The sequence below is a fragment of the Somniosus microcephalus genome, chromosome 11, assembly GCF_052327205.1.
Source record: "Somniosus microcephalus isolate GS21.2 chromosome 11, FLI_Smic_1.0, whole genome shotgun sequence".
Classification (NCBI taxonomy): Eukaryota; Metazoa; Chordata; class Chondrichthyes; order Squaliformes; family Somniosidae; genus Somniosus; species Somniosus microcephalus.
In genome coordinates, this window is record NC_140997.1 from 171,165,853 (window position 1) to 171,181,526 (window position 15,674).

The 15,674-nt window shown below is 41.3% G+C and overlaps 1 protein-coding gene across 4 annotated transcripts in view; it reads right to left on the minus strand.

The window, feature by feature from the left end:
• Window positions 1-15,674, minus strand: part of ppp4r2b (protein phosphatase 4, regulatory subunit 2b) — an 88,220-nt gene that overhangs the window by 55,974 nt on the left and 16,572 nt on the right. For 2 of the 4 annotated variants that reach the window (XM_086001423.1, XM_086001424.1), the window contains exon 3: window positions 2,791-2,961. The exons of the other annotated variants lie outside the window; for them this stretch is intronic. In XM_086001423.1, coding sequence (XP_085857549.1) covers window positions 2,791-2,961 — 171 coding nt within the window. The remainder of the gene's footprint in view (window positions 1-2,790; window positions 2,962-15,674) is intronic. 4 annotated transcript variants of the gene reach the window in all.

A 15,674-nucleotide genomic window follows, 5' to 3' on the forward strand; every position in this document is an offset into this window, starting at 1 on the left:
TAGCCTTTCAGAAATCCACAAGACCTTGGAAAGTATGAGCGAGTTGGGTACATGGTGACTGTGGGTGCAGACAAATTGACTCCCTACCTTCACCCAAACACAGTGAATGAGATGAAGGGATTGCAGGATACCAGCTGTTCCTTCTTGACAATGGAAATCTTACATCAGGTAGGCATACACTATTGTATAGAGGCATAGATGCCCCATTCAGGGATTTCGGAAAACCAGAGATATGCATGGCCAAAGTTTGGCTATTTCACTTAAGCAATCATGACAGAGCTGGGAGTCTCTTTTTCCATGCTATTTGAGGTATTGATTGGGAATCCCACAGATACCAAAGGGGTTATAGGCAGGGTGCTCAGGAAGACAGCAGCCAAGGTGACACAAGCCTCATTATTTCAACAGGAAGACATGCGGGGAGGGGGGTTACACGGGAAACCCAGGGGCAGCACCCAGCTGTAATTGTAGGATAAAGATGGAGGTTCCAGATGGCTCAGCCACGGGAACCTAGCAGACAATACAGAAACAGATAGCCAAAGCTGACAGACCCTTCTGCACAAACATGTAACCACAGTTAGAGTAAGCAATCAGAGATGCCAGGCACAGCTCTCCGGCAAGATTCCACACATCCTATGGAACCCTGCGGTCCAGGAAGACGTTCAGTCATAGTGGCATACCTAGGACAGGGTGAACAGCCTTCCCGAGCAAGCCACAGGATAAATTCACACGAGAGACCCGTCGTAGGACAAGGAGGTGGGGCGCAAAGAGAAAAAGAGGGAGAAAGCTATGTCAAATTGGATTTCTGTATGTTTGCCCCATGAAGAATTTACATAGGCTATTCAGCCCAAGCAGTCCATGCCAGCGTTTATGCTTCACTCGAGCCTCCTCCCATCCTTTCTCATCTAACTCAGTATCGCCCTCTATTCCCTTCTCTCATATGCTTATCTAGCTTGGGACAATGAGGTTTGTTAACACATCTCAATGAGGAAACCGGGTACAATGTTGGAATAACTTCAGTCAAGAGCCCAGCAGGTGCTGATTCCAGGGAAGCCCATATCTCGGAGGGTGGTAGCCAGTTTGATTGGCAAATTCTCAGACGCAGTTCACAAGAATTAAAATACTCCTCCTAGAATGCATGTCTTATGCAGCTTGACAACTGACAGGACTCGTGGGCAATGTTCCCTCTAATTTTCTTCACTCGGTCTCTAAGTGGTTGCGCGGCCCATTCAAATTTTCACGCATGCGCGGTTTATTCCATTTAAAAGCCGGTGAGCGGCCTCCACACCTCTCCACAGTCCCACAGCTTAGTGGGAACGCACTACATGGGTAAAATGATCTGTTGTAAACCTCTATGGCGAATAGTGGATAGTACAGATCAGTAACCCACAAGTGTTCAAAACTCTAAATAGAATGTAGGAAAGGTAGAAATATCCAATATATGTTTCAGACCAAAGGTCCCGATGACAGCCATCAATCAACTAAGATCAAGGACGCAAGGGAGCAAACAACTGCATGGAATAACTGGTGAGCTGTTCACATATCGCCCGTTTATCTAGGAACTGTTAATGCTTCAACCAAGTGCAAATTAGTTATGACCAAGGCAATGTCTCTGTATTCTTACTAATTTACAGAACAACCTGACCTATTCTACAATCAACTAAGTTCTGGTCTCTTATTTCAAATATGTTAAAAAAGACAGCTTTAATTTTAACTTTAGATATTTTTAGAACAGTTAAATAAATGTTCTGTAGAACCATAAAAGTTTACATCACAGAAGCCAGGCAATTTGGCCCATTGGATGTGTACAAGCTCTATGTAATGGCAATCCAAGATTAATCCCAAAGCCCTACTCTCGCCCCATAGCTCTGTGTCTTCCTCTGCTTCAAATAATTTTTCATTTTCCCTTAAAAGATTTAATGGTTTGTGCCTCAACTATTCCCTTTGGCAAAACATTCCATGTGCCAACAACTCCGGTTACAACACAAATTCTCAATTGCTCCTCACACTAGCTGACAATTTTAAATAGATGGCTGACCCCTTGTCACTAACTTTAAGAAATAGTCTTGATAATTTTTTTAAAACCTCAAATCGTCACAGAATTCTCTGATCCAGTGAAAATAGCCCTATTATCTAAAGTTTCCAGAACGACAGTTTTTTCCATCCCAAGTAATTTTTGATTTGACAAAAGACAAAAAGTCTGCTATCATAGTAAGGAAATGATTGCAGTGACTGGAAAACAATTCGTGTGTAACCATTTACACATGCAAAGCTGTCTTAAAGTCCATTGAGCTACCTGCAATATCAACACAACAGTTCCTGCAGGAGTGGCACTGTGAGCCAATAGGAAGCAGTTATCCAATATAAAAGGCCCATCAGTTGCACCGTATTCAACAGCAAATAGCTGTTCAATAAACAAAATTTGACTGACATTTTACAACCTAAAAATCAGTTACCTTCTGCATTCTGTTCTAAGGTACAATATAAATAAAAATGCAGCTAACTACCATTTTCTAATGTAGAGCTGCTTTTTTATTTTTTTTATTTAAAAAGTAGTAATTCCACAATTGAAAAAAAATCCCTGGAAACAAAATGTATTGTGTGCACCATAGATTACTGATTTAAAGGAATCAGAGATAATAGTATTTTTGAATCAAATCTAAATTGGAAGCATAACTGTCTTGTAAGCAAGTAGTTTTACACACCTTTTAATTGCTCGTGCATTTTCAATGCAATATGAATTAATTGAATGGAATTTTTTTTTTTTTTAAATCACCATAGTGATCTACTTACCCTGTAAACCCATTAACGATTTTAAGAATTCGGTCCTTCATTTCTTCATAAGGAACGTATTCCACATTTGGATTGGGCGGAGCTCTGGGTTCAGGGGCTGAGGCTCTGAAGTCATCCATGACTTTCTCCAATTTGAATACAAAGTAGCTTTTAAGCTGTGACCAAGGAATCCTGAAATTACAACCCAGGAATAAATTAATGTACAAAAAAAGTGTATTGGGCTAGATTAAGAACTGATCTTAAATCAGACTAGACAATAGAATATCTTCAGAGATGCTCTCATTAAGTCTCGTCTCCAAGCCCCATACTAAACTTAACGCAAAAATCAAACTGAACAATTCCTGTGGAGTTCTCAGTTTAGCACATACATAAATCCAACCTAAATATTATGAACCCAAAATCTAATCAGAAACTTTTGTTCGCTTCCCCAGTGACATGTTGCTATGCAATTTTTAAAAAAAGATTGACATTTGTAAAAGCAGTCTTAGACTACAAACGCAATTTTTTCAAGTAGTAACCTGGCACACCATCTATATTAAAAACCCTGTCTGCATCCACTTTCTATTCTACAAATCCTGACTTCCTGTTGCCATGTTTGTCACACTTGTCATCAACCCCCATTATGAATTCCTATGACCATATTTAGAATAGCAACTGTTTACATATACTTGTCATGCTATAATTACACCCTGCTGCAAGTGGTGACACAGGAGCACTTCACCTTTGTACGCACCACCCCACCCAGACTCTTCCGCTCACATTGCAGAGAAACTCTGAATTTCCAACCAATTGAAGTTTGTCCCAAGTTTGGCTGTGTCACTATGAATACCACCAAATCCAAATACTATATAATATGAACAGATTATATGACTTTAAAATGAGGACTGAATTACTTCTGTGTCCCGGTCCAATTATGCCAGCCCTCTAACCCCCGTTGCAACTAAAGACCATACTTGGTGTAGATTGGGAATCAAGATCATCACAGGATCTCGACAAGTAATGAATTAAGAGTTGCTTTAATTAAATATAAACGGCCACAAATCCTGAACAATATTTAATTTCATGATGCTAAGATTTTAAACTGTAAACAATTCTATACAAGTCGCACCACTTGAAACTGCATCTAGTATGGCTACTTACATTAAGTATTGGGTTCCTCCCAGAACAGAATGCAATTATTAAAATGGATAAAATCAGAGTAGCCCAGTTTCTCATCTCAACTCGGCTGTTCCAGTAACAAGGAAGTGGCAATCCATACCGAAAGCTTCTGCCAACAATCATCCCGAGTCCCAAGTTAGTAGTGGTTCTGCCATAACATACCCATTACAGGTGATTTCCCACAAAGGCTGATAACAGATGCTAACAAAGGTAATCTGATTACTGGACTGGAGATATTAGCTTGACTGCCTGCTCATTTGTTGCCGGCAGAAAAAGACACCGAGATGAGTTTCCATGCCAGTAAGCGTCTAGCAGTTACACTCAAACTCCAAAGTTCATTCTGGTGTAAAGAGTTCAATCTAATACAAATGCTCAAGCACAATTAAACAAGATGGTATAAGATGGTGTAGTTTCAATGTAAAACAAAACTTACAGCAATTCTTTCTGCATTAAAAAAAATTATATAAAAAATTATAAATTTGTAACTTTGCTATTAACTCATGAAACATGTCATTCATGCAATTGTTAAAATGCTGCACAGAAATATGGTAAAAATAGCAGTATAATCCCTAAACTTTAAAATTATATGGTGCTGGCACAGCTGAAGTCTGCAAATTGATGTTTTGCAAGGTTCCAGTTAATTAAAGCTTCCTTGCTGTTCCAAGTTATTTCTGGCTTGTTGCACAGTGCAACTGGGAGTAGAATTCTGCCATTTGGAAGAAAAACACGGCTGATCAAAGCACCTCCAGGACTCCTTGATAAATGTCAGTACGCCATGACAATAGGGTCACTACAGAAAACGCAGCTGTATTTCCATTCAGGAAAGACACACTGAACAATTGGTGTCTTATTTAAGCTTTTAAAGGGAAAAAATCAGATTGATGTAATTCACTGAATTTACCATTTTAGTACACTTGCTTCGAGAACTCTTTTTGCTGCAGTCTTTAAAACAACATGCTGCAGCTGCTGTTTATGATAAAACACCAGATTTAATCAAATTCAAACAAAACCCGCACTTCTGGTGGCTTTCATTTTTTCAAATGATCTGCAAGTAACCGAGTTCCGGCCACTTGATACTGGCAAGTTCCAATGACTGAATTAGCAGCAAAGCGAAACGGGACTAGACTGCCTGCTTCTGTTATTATGCTGCCACGCCCTTCCAAAACAGTACTGGAGTCTTTTCTCATCTCAATTTGCTATGCTAAGAGCAGCCCTATCCCAATTCTAAACAACAAAGTTATTTAAAGGTAGGTGCAAGAGACAGACTTATTGTTACCTCCTGTCTGTAAAGAAGTGGTATTTCTAGACAGACAGATGTGTTCAGAACATGAATGGCAAATAAGATTTGATTACTAAAACCAAACCAACAATCTGTGCGTGGCAATAGCTAACAATACGGACCCTGCAACTCAGCTCAATAGGGAAGTGACAAGTTAATGGCAGCATTTGAGTGTGTTTGGAAATGGATAGTAGTGTCCCTCAATGATCTGTCCACTGTGTTTATCAATGATTTGGATATAGGCCTACAGGAAGCGGTGTCAAAATTTGCAGATGATACCAAAATAGGAGCTACAGTTAATTCTTTATAAGACCACACCAACATGGGCCCGTTGGGATGTAAATTGTCTGTCTGTCTGGCTATACAATGAAAAGTTATAGAGCGTACCTACACGCATGTTATATCAAAACAAAGCTTATTAGGGGAGACTCATAGGCATATTTACTTTTTGGTCAGACAAAAATTGTTCGGACAGTATACAAAAAACGTTCAAAAATCCTCAAAACTCCGCTCATTAGCAGTTGACCAATCCTACCTCTCATTAGCGTTGAGTGACGTGCTGGTTGACCAATCCTACAGTTCAGTCACCTGATGGTTGACCAATCGCTGCGTCACGGACGGGACCTAATCCTCCAGTCTCCCGAAACTTCGCCTCCATTTTTTTCATCCCCACAGCCACAGCACCAGCCAAATAAACCCCCACATTGCGGCTCCGGGAGCGGCAGGTCAGTTTACACACAGCGGGTGGGGGAGCAGCAGTGGCCGGCCGTCAACCGCGCCACCCGCGGGGAGCTCAGCTGGGGTCCGTCTCGGCCCGAGAGCCCGGCCGGGCCTCAAGCGCTAGGCCCCGCATGGCCGGTATCACAACGGCACCGGGCCTCAGGCGCTAGGCAGCGAGAGGGGACGGAGGGACAGAGAGAGGGGGAGGGGAGGGAGGGAGAGGGGAGGGAGGGAGAGGAGAGGGGGAGAGGGAGGGACAGAGAGAGGGGACAGACAGGGGCAGGGAGACCGCGCGGCCCAAAATTGCCCCGGCAACGCCGGGCACCCCCAGCTAGTACTGAATATAAGCTATTTAACACAGCATACAATACTGCTTACATGGGGGAAATCCAAAACACAACCAAATTCAAGTATGACTTGGTCATGCAGCTTGGACTGGAGTGAGCAATGTATATTTTAACCTTATGTGCAATATTTTATACTGTACAGGTGGTGCAAGTTAATTTGACCAGTACTGTTTAATAGAAACTATATTTAAACTTTAGTGCAGGCTAGAGTAAATAGGGAAGGTATTCCAACACCATGTTTGTGAAACAATTTTCACTTCTTCCCAAGCATCGCTAAACCTTCCAAATAAACATAATTGATAAAGACTGTCCCAAACAGGTCACTAAAATGTTATGGAGATTGCTCAAATCCCAACTTTCACTGAAGCAAGAATTATCAATCTTGTTGGATCTTAATCACTCTTCAAACAATAACACCCTCACAAACTGTAGGAACTTATCCAATTTTAACTGGTTCTGAAGAATCATTTTTTGTCCAAATGGTTTAGGGGCCGCTTCCACACGAGTCCCTGCTGCAACTTTTATCAAGCTCCAGGAGCTGTGCTATAGCCCGAAAAAATCACTGCAAAAACTGCCCATCCATAAAACCACAAACAACCCCAACTCCTGAGGGAATGGGTCAGGAGGGATTGTGGTGAGTGATGATACTATCATTCAAAGAATGAACACCGTACAAGTTAAGTAATCTTATCTTTATCATTCAGACATCCCTAACGTATCTTAGAAGCCATACAAACTAGTACAATTTAGAAGGAAGGAGGCCATAACGGAGATAGCCCAATTCATGCTAGTGAAAAAGATCCGCTGTAAACATAGAATAATAGAATGGTTACAGCACAGGAGGCCGCCATTCGGCCCGTTGAGCCCATGCCGGCTCTCTGCAAGAACACTTCAGCTAGTCCCACTCCCCCGCCCTTTCCCCGTAGTCCTTCAGGTACTTATCCAATTCCCTTTTAAAAGCTACGATTGATTCTGCCTCCACCACACTTTCAAGCAATGCATTCTAGATCATAAGCACTCGCTGCGTAAAAAGGTTTTTCCTCATATCGCCTTTGGATTTTCTGCCAGTTAGCTTAAATCTGTGTCCTCTGGTTCTCGACCCTTCCGCCAATGGGAACAGTTTCTCTCTCTCTAGACCCCTCATGATTTTGAGCATCTCTATCAAATCTCCTCTCAACCTTCTCTGCTCTAAGGAGAACAACTCCAGCTTCTCCAGTCTATCCACGTAACTGAAGTCCTTCATCCCTGGAACCATTCTCGTAAATCTTTTCTGCACCCTCTCTAAGGCCTTCACATCCTTCCTAATTATGTGGTGCCCAGAATTGGACAATACTTCAGTTGTGGCCTAACCAGTGTTTTATAAAGGTTCATCACAGCTTCCTTCATTTTGTACTCTATGCCTCTATTTATAAAGCCCAGGATCCCATATGTTTTTTTAACTGCTTTCTCAACCTGCCCTGTCACCTTTAATGATTTGTGTACATATACCCCCAGGTCTCTCTCTTCATGCACCCACTTTAGAATTGTACCCTTTAGTTTATATTGCCTCTCCTTGTGGTTCCTACCAAAATATATCACTTCACACTTTTCCGTGTTAAATTTCATCTGCCACGTGGCTGCCCATTTCACCAGCCTGTCTATCCCTATTCTCCTCACTGTTCTAGATTCCAAGTTTTGTGTCATCTGCAAATTTTGAAATTGTGCCCTGTACACCCAAGTCCAAGTCATTAATATACATCAAGAATAGCAATGTTACCTACCCCTGGGGAACACCACTGTATATCTTCCTCCTGTGCGAAAATTAACCATTCACCACTACTCTCTGTTTCCTGTCACTTAGCCAATTTCATATCTGCCGCTGTCTCTTTTATTTCATGGGCTTTAACTTTGCTGGCAAGCCTATTATGTGGCACTTTATCAAATGCCTTTTGGAAGTCCATTTACACCACATCAACCCTCTCTGTTATCGCATCAAAAAATTCAATCAAGTTAGTTAAACACGATTTGCCTTTAACAAAACCATGCTGGCTTCCCTTAATTAATCCACACTTGTCCAAGTGACTGTTAATTTTGTCCCGGATTATCGTTTCTAAAAGTTTCCCCATCACCGAGGTTAAACTGACTGGCCTGTAGTTGCTGGGTTTATCCTTACACCCTTTTTTGAACAAGGGTGTAACATTTGCAATTATCCAGTCCTCTGGAACCACTCCTGTATCTAAGGAGGATCCGTAATTTCCACCTTTACTTCCCTCAGCATCCTAGGATGCATCCCATCTGGTCCTGGTGACTTATCTACTTTAAGTATGGCCAGCCTTTCTAGTAACTCCTCTATCAATTTTTAGCCCATCCAGTATCTCAATTAGCTCCTCTTTCACTATGACTTTGGCAGCATCTTCTTCCTTGGTAAAGACAGATGCATGGTACTGCATGTTACCCATATTTGTAAACAGTCATACCTAGTAAATCTGTGAGGGGTATTCCATGTAGATGCCTTACAGATAGTGTCAATGGAATCCTAATTAAGAGAAGTCCAGGCCCTGAACTGGACTTTGGACATTTAATGGCTAAATGATAAAACAGAGATTATACTAATAGCCATTATGCTACTTGCTGCTTTGTCAGCAATTTATCAAAGTTCCCCATTCTATACATTAATAATTGTTGTAACTTCCTAAAATCCTGTGTTCAGTCTACATAAAAACAAGGCACAACTAATTCTCTCTTCCACGTAAGACACTTAAAATCACAAAAAGTATCCATAGTTTAAGGTGCCATGATGAACTAAGGGAAGTCTACTTGTATGCATCTTCCATATAACTCACGTAAAATGAGACAGGAAGTGATGACAACCAATCAGACCTGAAGCTAATGGTTCATGAGGTCATGATGACGGTGACATACTAAAACAGTATTGAGCTTTAGACCTAGCTCAGTTACAGGATATTCAAGGATGTAATGAACTTCAACAGGGAGAATAAACCTAGCCTGTATCATTTGGCAAACTTCTGCCACTTTGACGTAATAAAACTCAATAGGGAGTAGGATCTCAGCCAACGTGGGAAGATCTTCATCAAGAAGTTGACTCCGCAAAATAACCATGCCACCAGCCAAAGGTTTTCTAACTCTAGATACAAAAACGGATGCACTCCCCGTGCCCATGTAATAGCAGGGGAGAATAATAGCTCTGCTGACGACCAAGATCACAGAACCACGGCTGACTATGCTAGCGCCAGGTGAGAGTTTCCGCTGGTCTGCACATGACTTCTACATTAGCAAAGGGATCAGAAGAAATGGGAGAAAAACATACCAAAACTTGGCTGTTCTTCTACCGCATGAACGTAGCTTCTCTCCTGCAGAACAGAGCTGATGATTATGTGGAAGTGTAATCATTTTGATCATTGGGCACACCAGATGTGAAATATTCCTTGAACCCGAGAATGGATCTTCCACTCTTGTGGAAAGTCCACTCCCACCAGATGACATAGAAACATAGAAGATAGGAGCAGGAGTAGGCCATTCGGCCCTTCGAGCCTGCTCCGCTATTCAACGAGATCATGGCTGATCATCCAAACCCGAGCACCCGGTCCCTACACCGACAGCCATCCCACCCAAGCCCTATCCCCGTAACCCCACGTATTTAATCCCCCCTAACACTAAGGGTCAATTTTTTTTTTTATCATGGCCAATCAACCTAACCCGCACATCTTTGGACTGAGAGAGATATCCCTTGTGCCAGTTACCATAATATTAGCCATATCAAGTCACAAAACAGTAAAGACACAAGTCTCCCCACTTGTTAATGCAACAAAATAGGGATATTATCTGTCCAGATGCAGGTCATTGTTCCTTGAAAGGCAGAAAAAAACTGCCACACCAGCATATGGCAAGAATTTTCAATCCATACAAGTGTCATGTGGATTGCAGGAGTGTATTTTCCTCACACTCGTTTTCCTCGGAGTTGAGAACCCCATCCCGACATTGTAAATTGAAAGGGAGGTGACTGAAGAATCCCTCGTAAAACTTTTGTTGTCCTCTGTCCATAAGAAATCTACTGCCAACAGTCTGAACTAGATAAGACAGTCTGCCAGGGATCACCACCTGAGCAAATGTAATTTAGGGCTTTACTCAGCAAATGTGCATTAGGAATCACAAAGATGACAGCTACCGTAAGCTCCAATATCTAAAAACACTGGCCGAGTTCTCTGAAGGGGGTGGGTATAGTAGATCTCTGAGCACCACAAAACTGTATCTAGACAGGGGCACCCTGTGCCTGGACAGTATATAATTGTGCTCCTACAAACACAAGATCCCGTGAGGGGCCCAACTGTGACTTTGTAATTGACCAAAAGCTTGGAAAGCATAGATTACCTACTAGACCACCAGCTGACATGTGTCTGAACTGAATGCTCAGACTAACCAATTGTCCAGATGTGGGTATACGAGAATATGCTACAGACGCAGGGGTGCAGCAATTATTGCATGTCAACGTATGGTGAATTTGGGATCCCAGGAAAAGGTCAAAAGGAAGGACTCTCTACTGGTCACTTACTACCTGATAATGAAACATCTGTCAACTTAAAGCTAAAATTACTCTAAGAACATTTGCATCCTTTAGAACTCTGACTGCTGGCCAAGAAACATCATTGGTGCTGTGAGAGGGTAAAAAAACCTTGGGACTCCTCCAACTTCAGGAATGGAGTCAATTACTTGATCCAAAATAAGATAAAGGCCACCAGATTTCTTGAACCCAATAAAAGTAAATACGAGTAAAACCTGCATATACTGCTTGGAGAAGTGGGGGAGGGGGAAAGCATTGAAATGCCCCTAAATTAAGATGTTAATATCTCAATCATGAGGGGGTGCCTTAGGTACAACAGCCGTACTAAGAACCAAAAGATTACATCCAAGGCCTCTTGCTTAAATGATATTGTAGCCTTGTGCTCGAGTCTGACCCTGTTCAAAGCCAGAGTATCGTGCTATTTTGGAGGAAAGTTCCCATTACTGAGCAGGAGAAACCATATTCTGGAGATATCATTGAAGGAACAAAAAACCACTGGTATGTCCAAGAATCTCAGGTCTGATTACTTTACAGACTAGGCCTGCAGAAGGCACAAGGGTGCAGCACGCAACAGAAACTTAGAAAACATTGGATTTTGTGCCCAAAGTGGGAATTTTGTAGCAAGTTAAAAAAGACAGATTACCTTGAGATGGCTGAATTTTCCCCATCAAGATTATGGTGCTCTTACAACTTAGTTCTGTGCCCCAATGAAAGGAACATTTGAACTCACAAATATTCCAAATCCTAGCTTCTAAATCCTTGCTCTAATTTAATTGAGATCACTGGTTTTCATCCTGGAATCCCTGCGCCCGAGGGGGTCTGAGATAGCATCCTGATGGAATCCCCGAGGTCATCAGGTTGCTGCCCACGTGTCATTATATTCTGTATTTATCAGCACTGTTCTCTTTTGGGTATTGCCAATGTCCCTGAGAAGTTAGAACAGAGGGTCCCTAAGAATTTGTCAATAATTGTTGCAGTCCCAACACCAAGGGTTGAAAACCACTAGTCTACATCATAAAAACAAATTTCCAAGTGAAGCTTTTGCAGTTTTACAACCATTAGCTACTTCAGCAGCTTGTGCCACAATGCTTGGTACTGACCAGGATGCACAGTTTTTCACTTTGAAGTAACTTTTGTCAGCACTTTCCCATTGAATGTGAATTTATCTGGTGAGCAGCTCAGTTATACAGATCAGGAAACTCTCAGGTTAGATCTGTCCCAAGGTTGATCTTAACTGAAGTGTTATGACATGCCTCAATGTCCCACGGTTGGGAGGGGAAAATTAATATCCGAGTTCCCATTTCTATTGGAATTGTACTACACATTGAACGACAACATCCTGCTCAACCTGAGCAAAGCTGAAAACCCCACATTCAGACCATTACTAAAACTGCTCATTTCTAAATTTGAAATATCCTCCTCACTACTGCTGTGACGATTATTCATGTCTTCATTCTTGATATAGATATACAGAAAAATAGACCAATGGAAAGACAGCGACAGCACAATCAAAAGAAAGGAGAAGCAGCAAGAGTGAGAAATAACAGAGAGACAATGAAAAAGACATGATACTTGAAACACTGATGTTGATCTTGCATCATAAGCCAAATGTCCAACTGTTCTTCAAGCATAATAGTTTCTCATATCTAGTTTTTACTTTACCCAGGAACAGAGCAACTCAAACTCACGTCTCTCCTTCAGTCATGGGGGAAAAGGTAACACTGTTTTACCATTCCGATGAATGGTCATCAACCTGAAACATGAACTGTTTCTCTCTCTCCACAGATATTTCCTGACCTGCCGAGTACTTCCAGCATTTTCTGTTCTTACACCATTTTGCAATACAAGTAGACTATCCCTTATCCACACTTCCGAAAACCGAAAACCTCTGAACACCGAAAGTTTTTTCGTGGAGCGTAAGTCATGCACACGACATGACCCGAGTGGCGCAAAACATGACCCGACGCGGTCGATGCTTGACCCACGCAGGTGTGAGGCGTCAGTTGTGTCTCAGCGCCGTCACACGTGCGTCTCCTGCTCTCTTTGATATTTGTTGTTTTTTTGTGATTTGTGAAAATGTTAAAAAGCTGCAGATACTCCTATGGGTAACAGTGAGAAGCAGAAAAGGAAGCATCTCTCATTATCGATATCGCAGAAAGTGGAGTTATTGCAGAAGCTTGATCATGGTGTGTCTGTGCGGCGTCTTACTGAAGAATATGGTGTGGGAACTACCATCGTATATGACTTAAAGAAACAGAAAGACAAGTTGTTGAAGTTTTACACTGACAGTGATGACCATAAACTAATGAAAAGTAGGAAAACATTGCATAGGGCAAAAAATGAAGATCTTGACCGTGTGCTGATTGAGTGGATTCGACAACGAAGAAGTGAACGTGTGCCACTGACTGGTTTGATGGTCATGAAACAAGCTAGAATATACCATGAAGAACTGAACATTGAAGTTGAGTGTGAATATTCAGAAGGTTGGCTGCATAAATTTAAGAAGCGTCATGGTATACAATATCTGAAAATCTGTGGTGAAAAAGCTTCTGCTGATCATGAAGCAGCTGAAAATTACATTGACGAATTTGCCAAAATAATATCTGATGAAAACCTCGGTCCTGAACAAATTTACAATGCTGATGAAACAGCTCTGTTCTGGCGCTACGTTCCTAGAAAAACATTTAACAACGGCTGATGAGAGTGCACCAGCAGGTTTTAAGGACGCTAAGGACAGGTTGACTGTTCTTGGGTGTGCCAATGCTGCAGGCACACACAAGTTAAAGTTGGTAGTGATTGGAAAAAGCCAACATCTGAGATGTTTGAAAAGGTGTATGCAATTTACCTGTGCATTATTATGCGAGCAAGAAAGCATGGGTAACCAGAGGAATATTTTCTGACTGGTTCAATAACCACTTCGTACCAGCGATACGAGCTCATGGCAAGCAAGTTGGACTGGAAGAAAACTGCAAAATGTTATTGTTCCTGGACAACTGCTCCGCACATCCCCCTCCTGAACTTCTTGTGAAAAGTAGTGTTTTCGGCATTAACTTTCCCCCTAATGTGACATCTTTAATACAGCCTTGTGACCAAGGAATTTTACGCTCCATGAAGAGCAAGTATAAAGACGTTTTTTTTTAACTGTATGCTTGATGCAATCAACAGAGGCATAGGAATCCAAAGCTTCCTGAAAGAGTTCAATGTTAAGGATGCCATTTACGCAGTTGCTAATGCTTGGAACGATGTTGATAAACCAACATTAATAAATGCTTGGCACAGACTTTGGCCTACAACGATGTTTGATGAAGATGGACCTGCAGATGAAGATTTTGAAGGATTTCCTGTCAGTCAGGAGAAGATGATGATATCAAATCTCCTTACTTACGCCAAAGGTTTATCATCCGAAAGTGTAAATAAGTTAGAGGAAGCTGACATCGAAGAAGTGCTGAACATTGACAATGATGCACCTGTTGTGCATTCGTTGAGTGATGGGGAAATTGCTGAAATGGTGTTAAATAAAGACAAGTATGAGGATAGTAGTGATGATGACATTGTGAACACAGGTGAAAAAATCCCCATTGACGATATGGTGACAATGTGTGATCAGTTAATTGCTGGCCTTGAACAACGTGCATTTATCAGTGAGCAAGAGATTATGGAAGTTTACTCAATTAAAGAGAGACTGCTTAGACAGAAACCAATGTTAATGAGACAGATGACACTGGAAGAAATCTTTAAAAAGTCTGTCGTAGTGCTGCTTCATCACTTGAGAATCCTGTTCCTGGCCCATCTTCAGATGTCCGACTCCAACCTGATGACAACACTGATGTACCCTCTTCTCCAAGATCCTCAAGCCAGATGTAATGTACCTTTACTGCATGTATATGTACAGGTATTTAGCTTAGTTTGTACCTGTATATGTTTGAAGTTTTACTGAATGTTTTCCTTACAAATAAACTGTATTAGAGCATTTATGGTCTACATTTCTCCCACTATTTAATTTACCAAATTATTACTGTACAAATAAACTGTAATACTATTTATAGTCTTTATTTATCCCACTCAGTGTGAATATTCATAAGGTTCGCTGCAGAAATATTAATGCGTTTGCTTACGGGGTGCTGCCCCGTAATACCGTTCTGAAATCTGAAAAATTCCGAATTCCAAAACACAGCTGGTCCCAAGGTTTTCGGATAAGGGATAGTCTACCTGTACTATATTTAGAACATTCATCTCACAATCTTAGCATTTTACACATATAAATGGCATCAACAGTCAAGATTAACAGGTTCTTCAACTGTGATTCATTTCAGAACTAAAATGTTAAATTACCTCACCAGGAACTGGTAAGAATTAGTTGTTAAAGATCAACATCTATAAAATCTTGATCCACTTGGTTAAAAAAATTCAACACCAAATGTCAAAGGGATTTTTTAAATTTTTTTTTTTTTAAATAAAAGCAGTATGGGGCTCAAATCACCATGGTGAACATCAGTCAGAGCAGATTAGCATCTGCAACTCTACACGGGCAGTTTCAAATATCACTCTGAAAACCAAATTTTGTGCTGACAAGACACCTCTCCACAGAAAAGGAAAGATCAGAACTGTCAACCACTGTTGCTCTTGCACACCCATTAGGTTATCAGTATACAGGAAACTCTTCGGTATCCAGCACCGACGGGACCGGCATGTTGCCGGTTGATCAAAAATTCCGGATGATGGAGAGGGTTATCTACTGAGGCTATTTTTAACAAAGAAAAATTTTTAAAAATCAAGAAACGTGCAGTATACAGTATGGATGGTGGAAGATGCTTGATTAAGT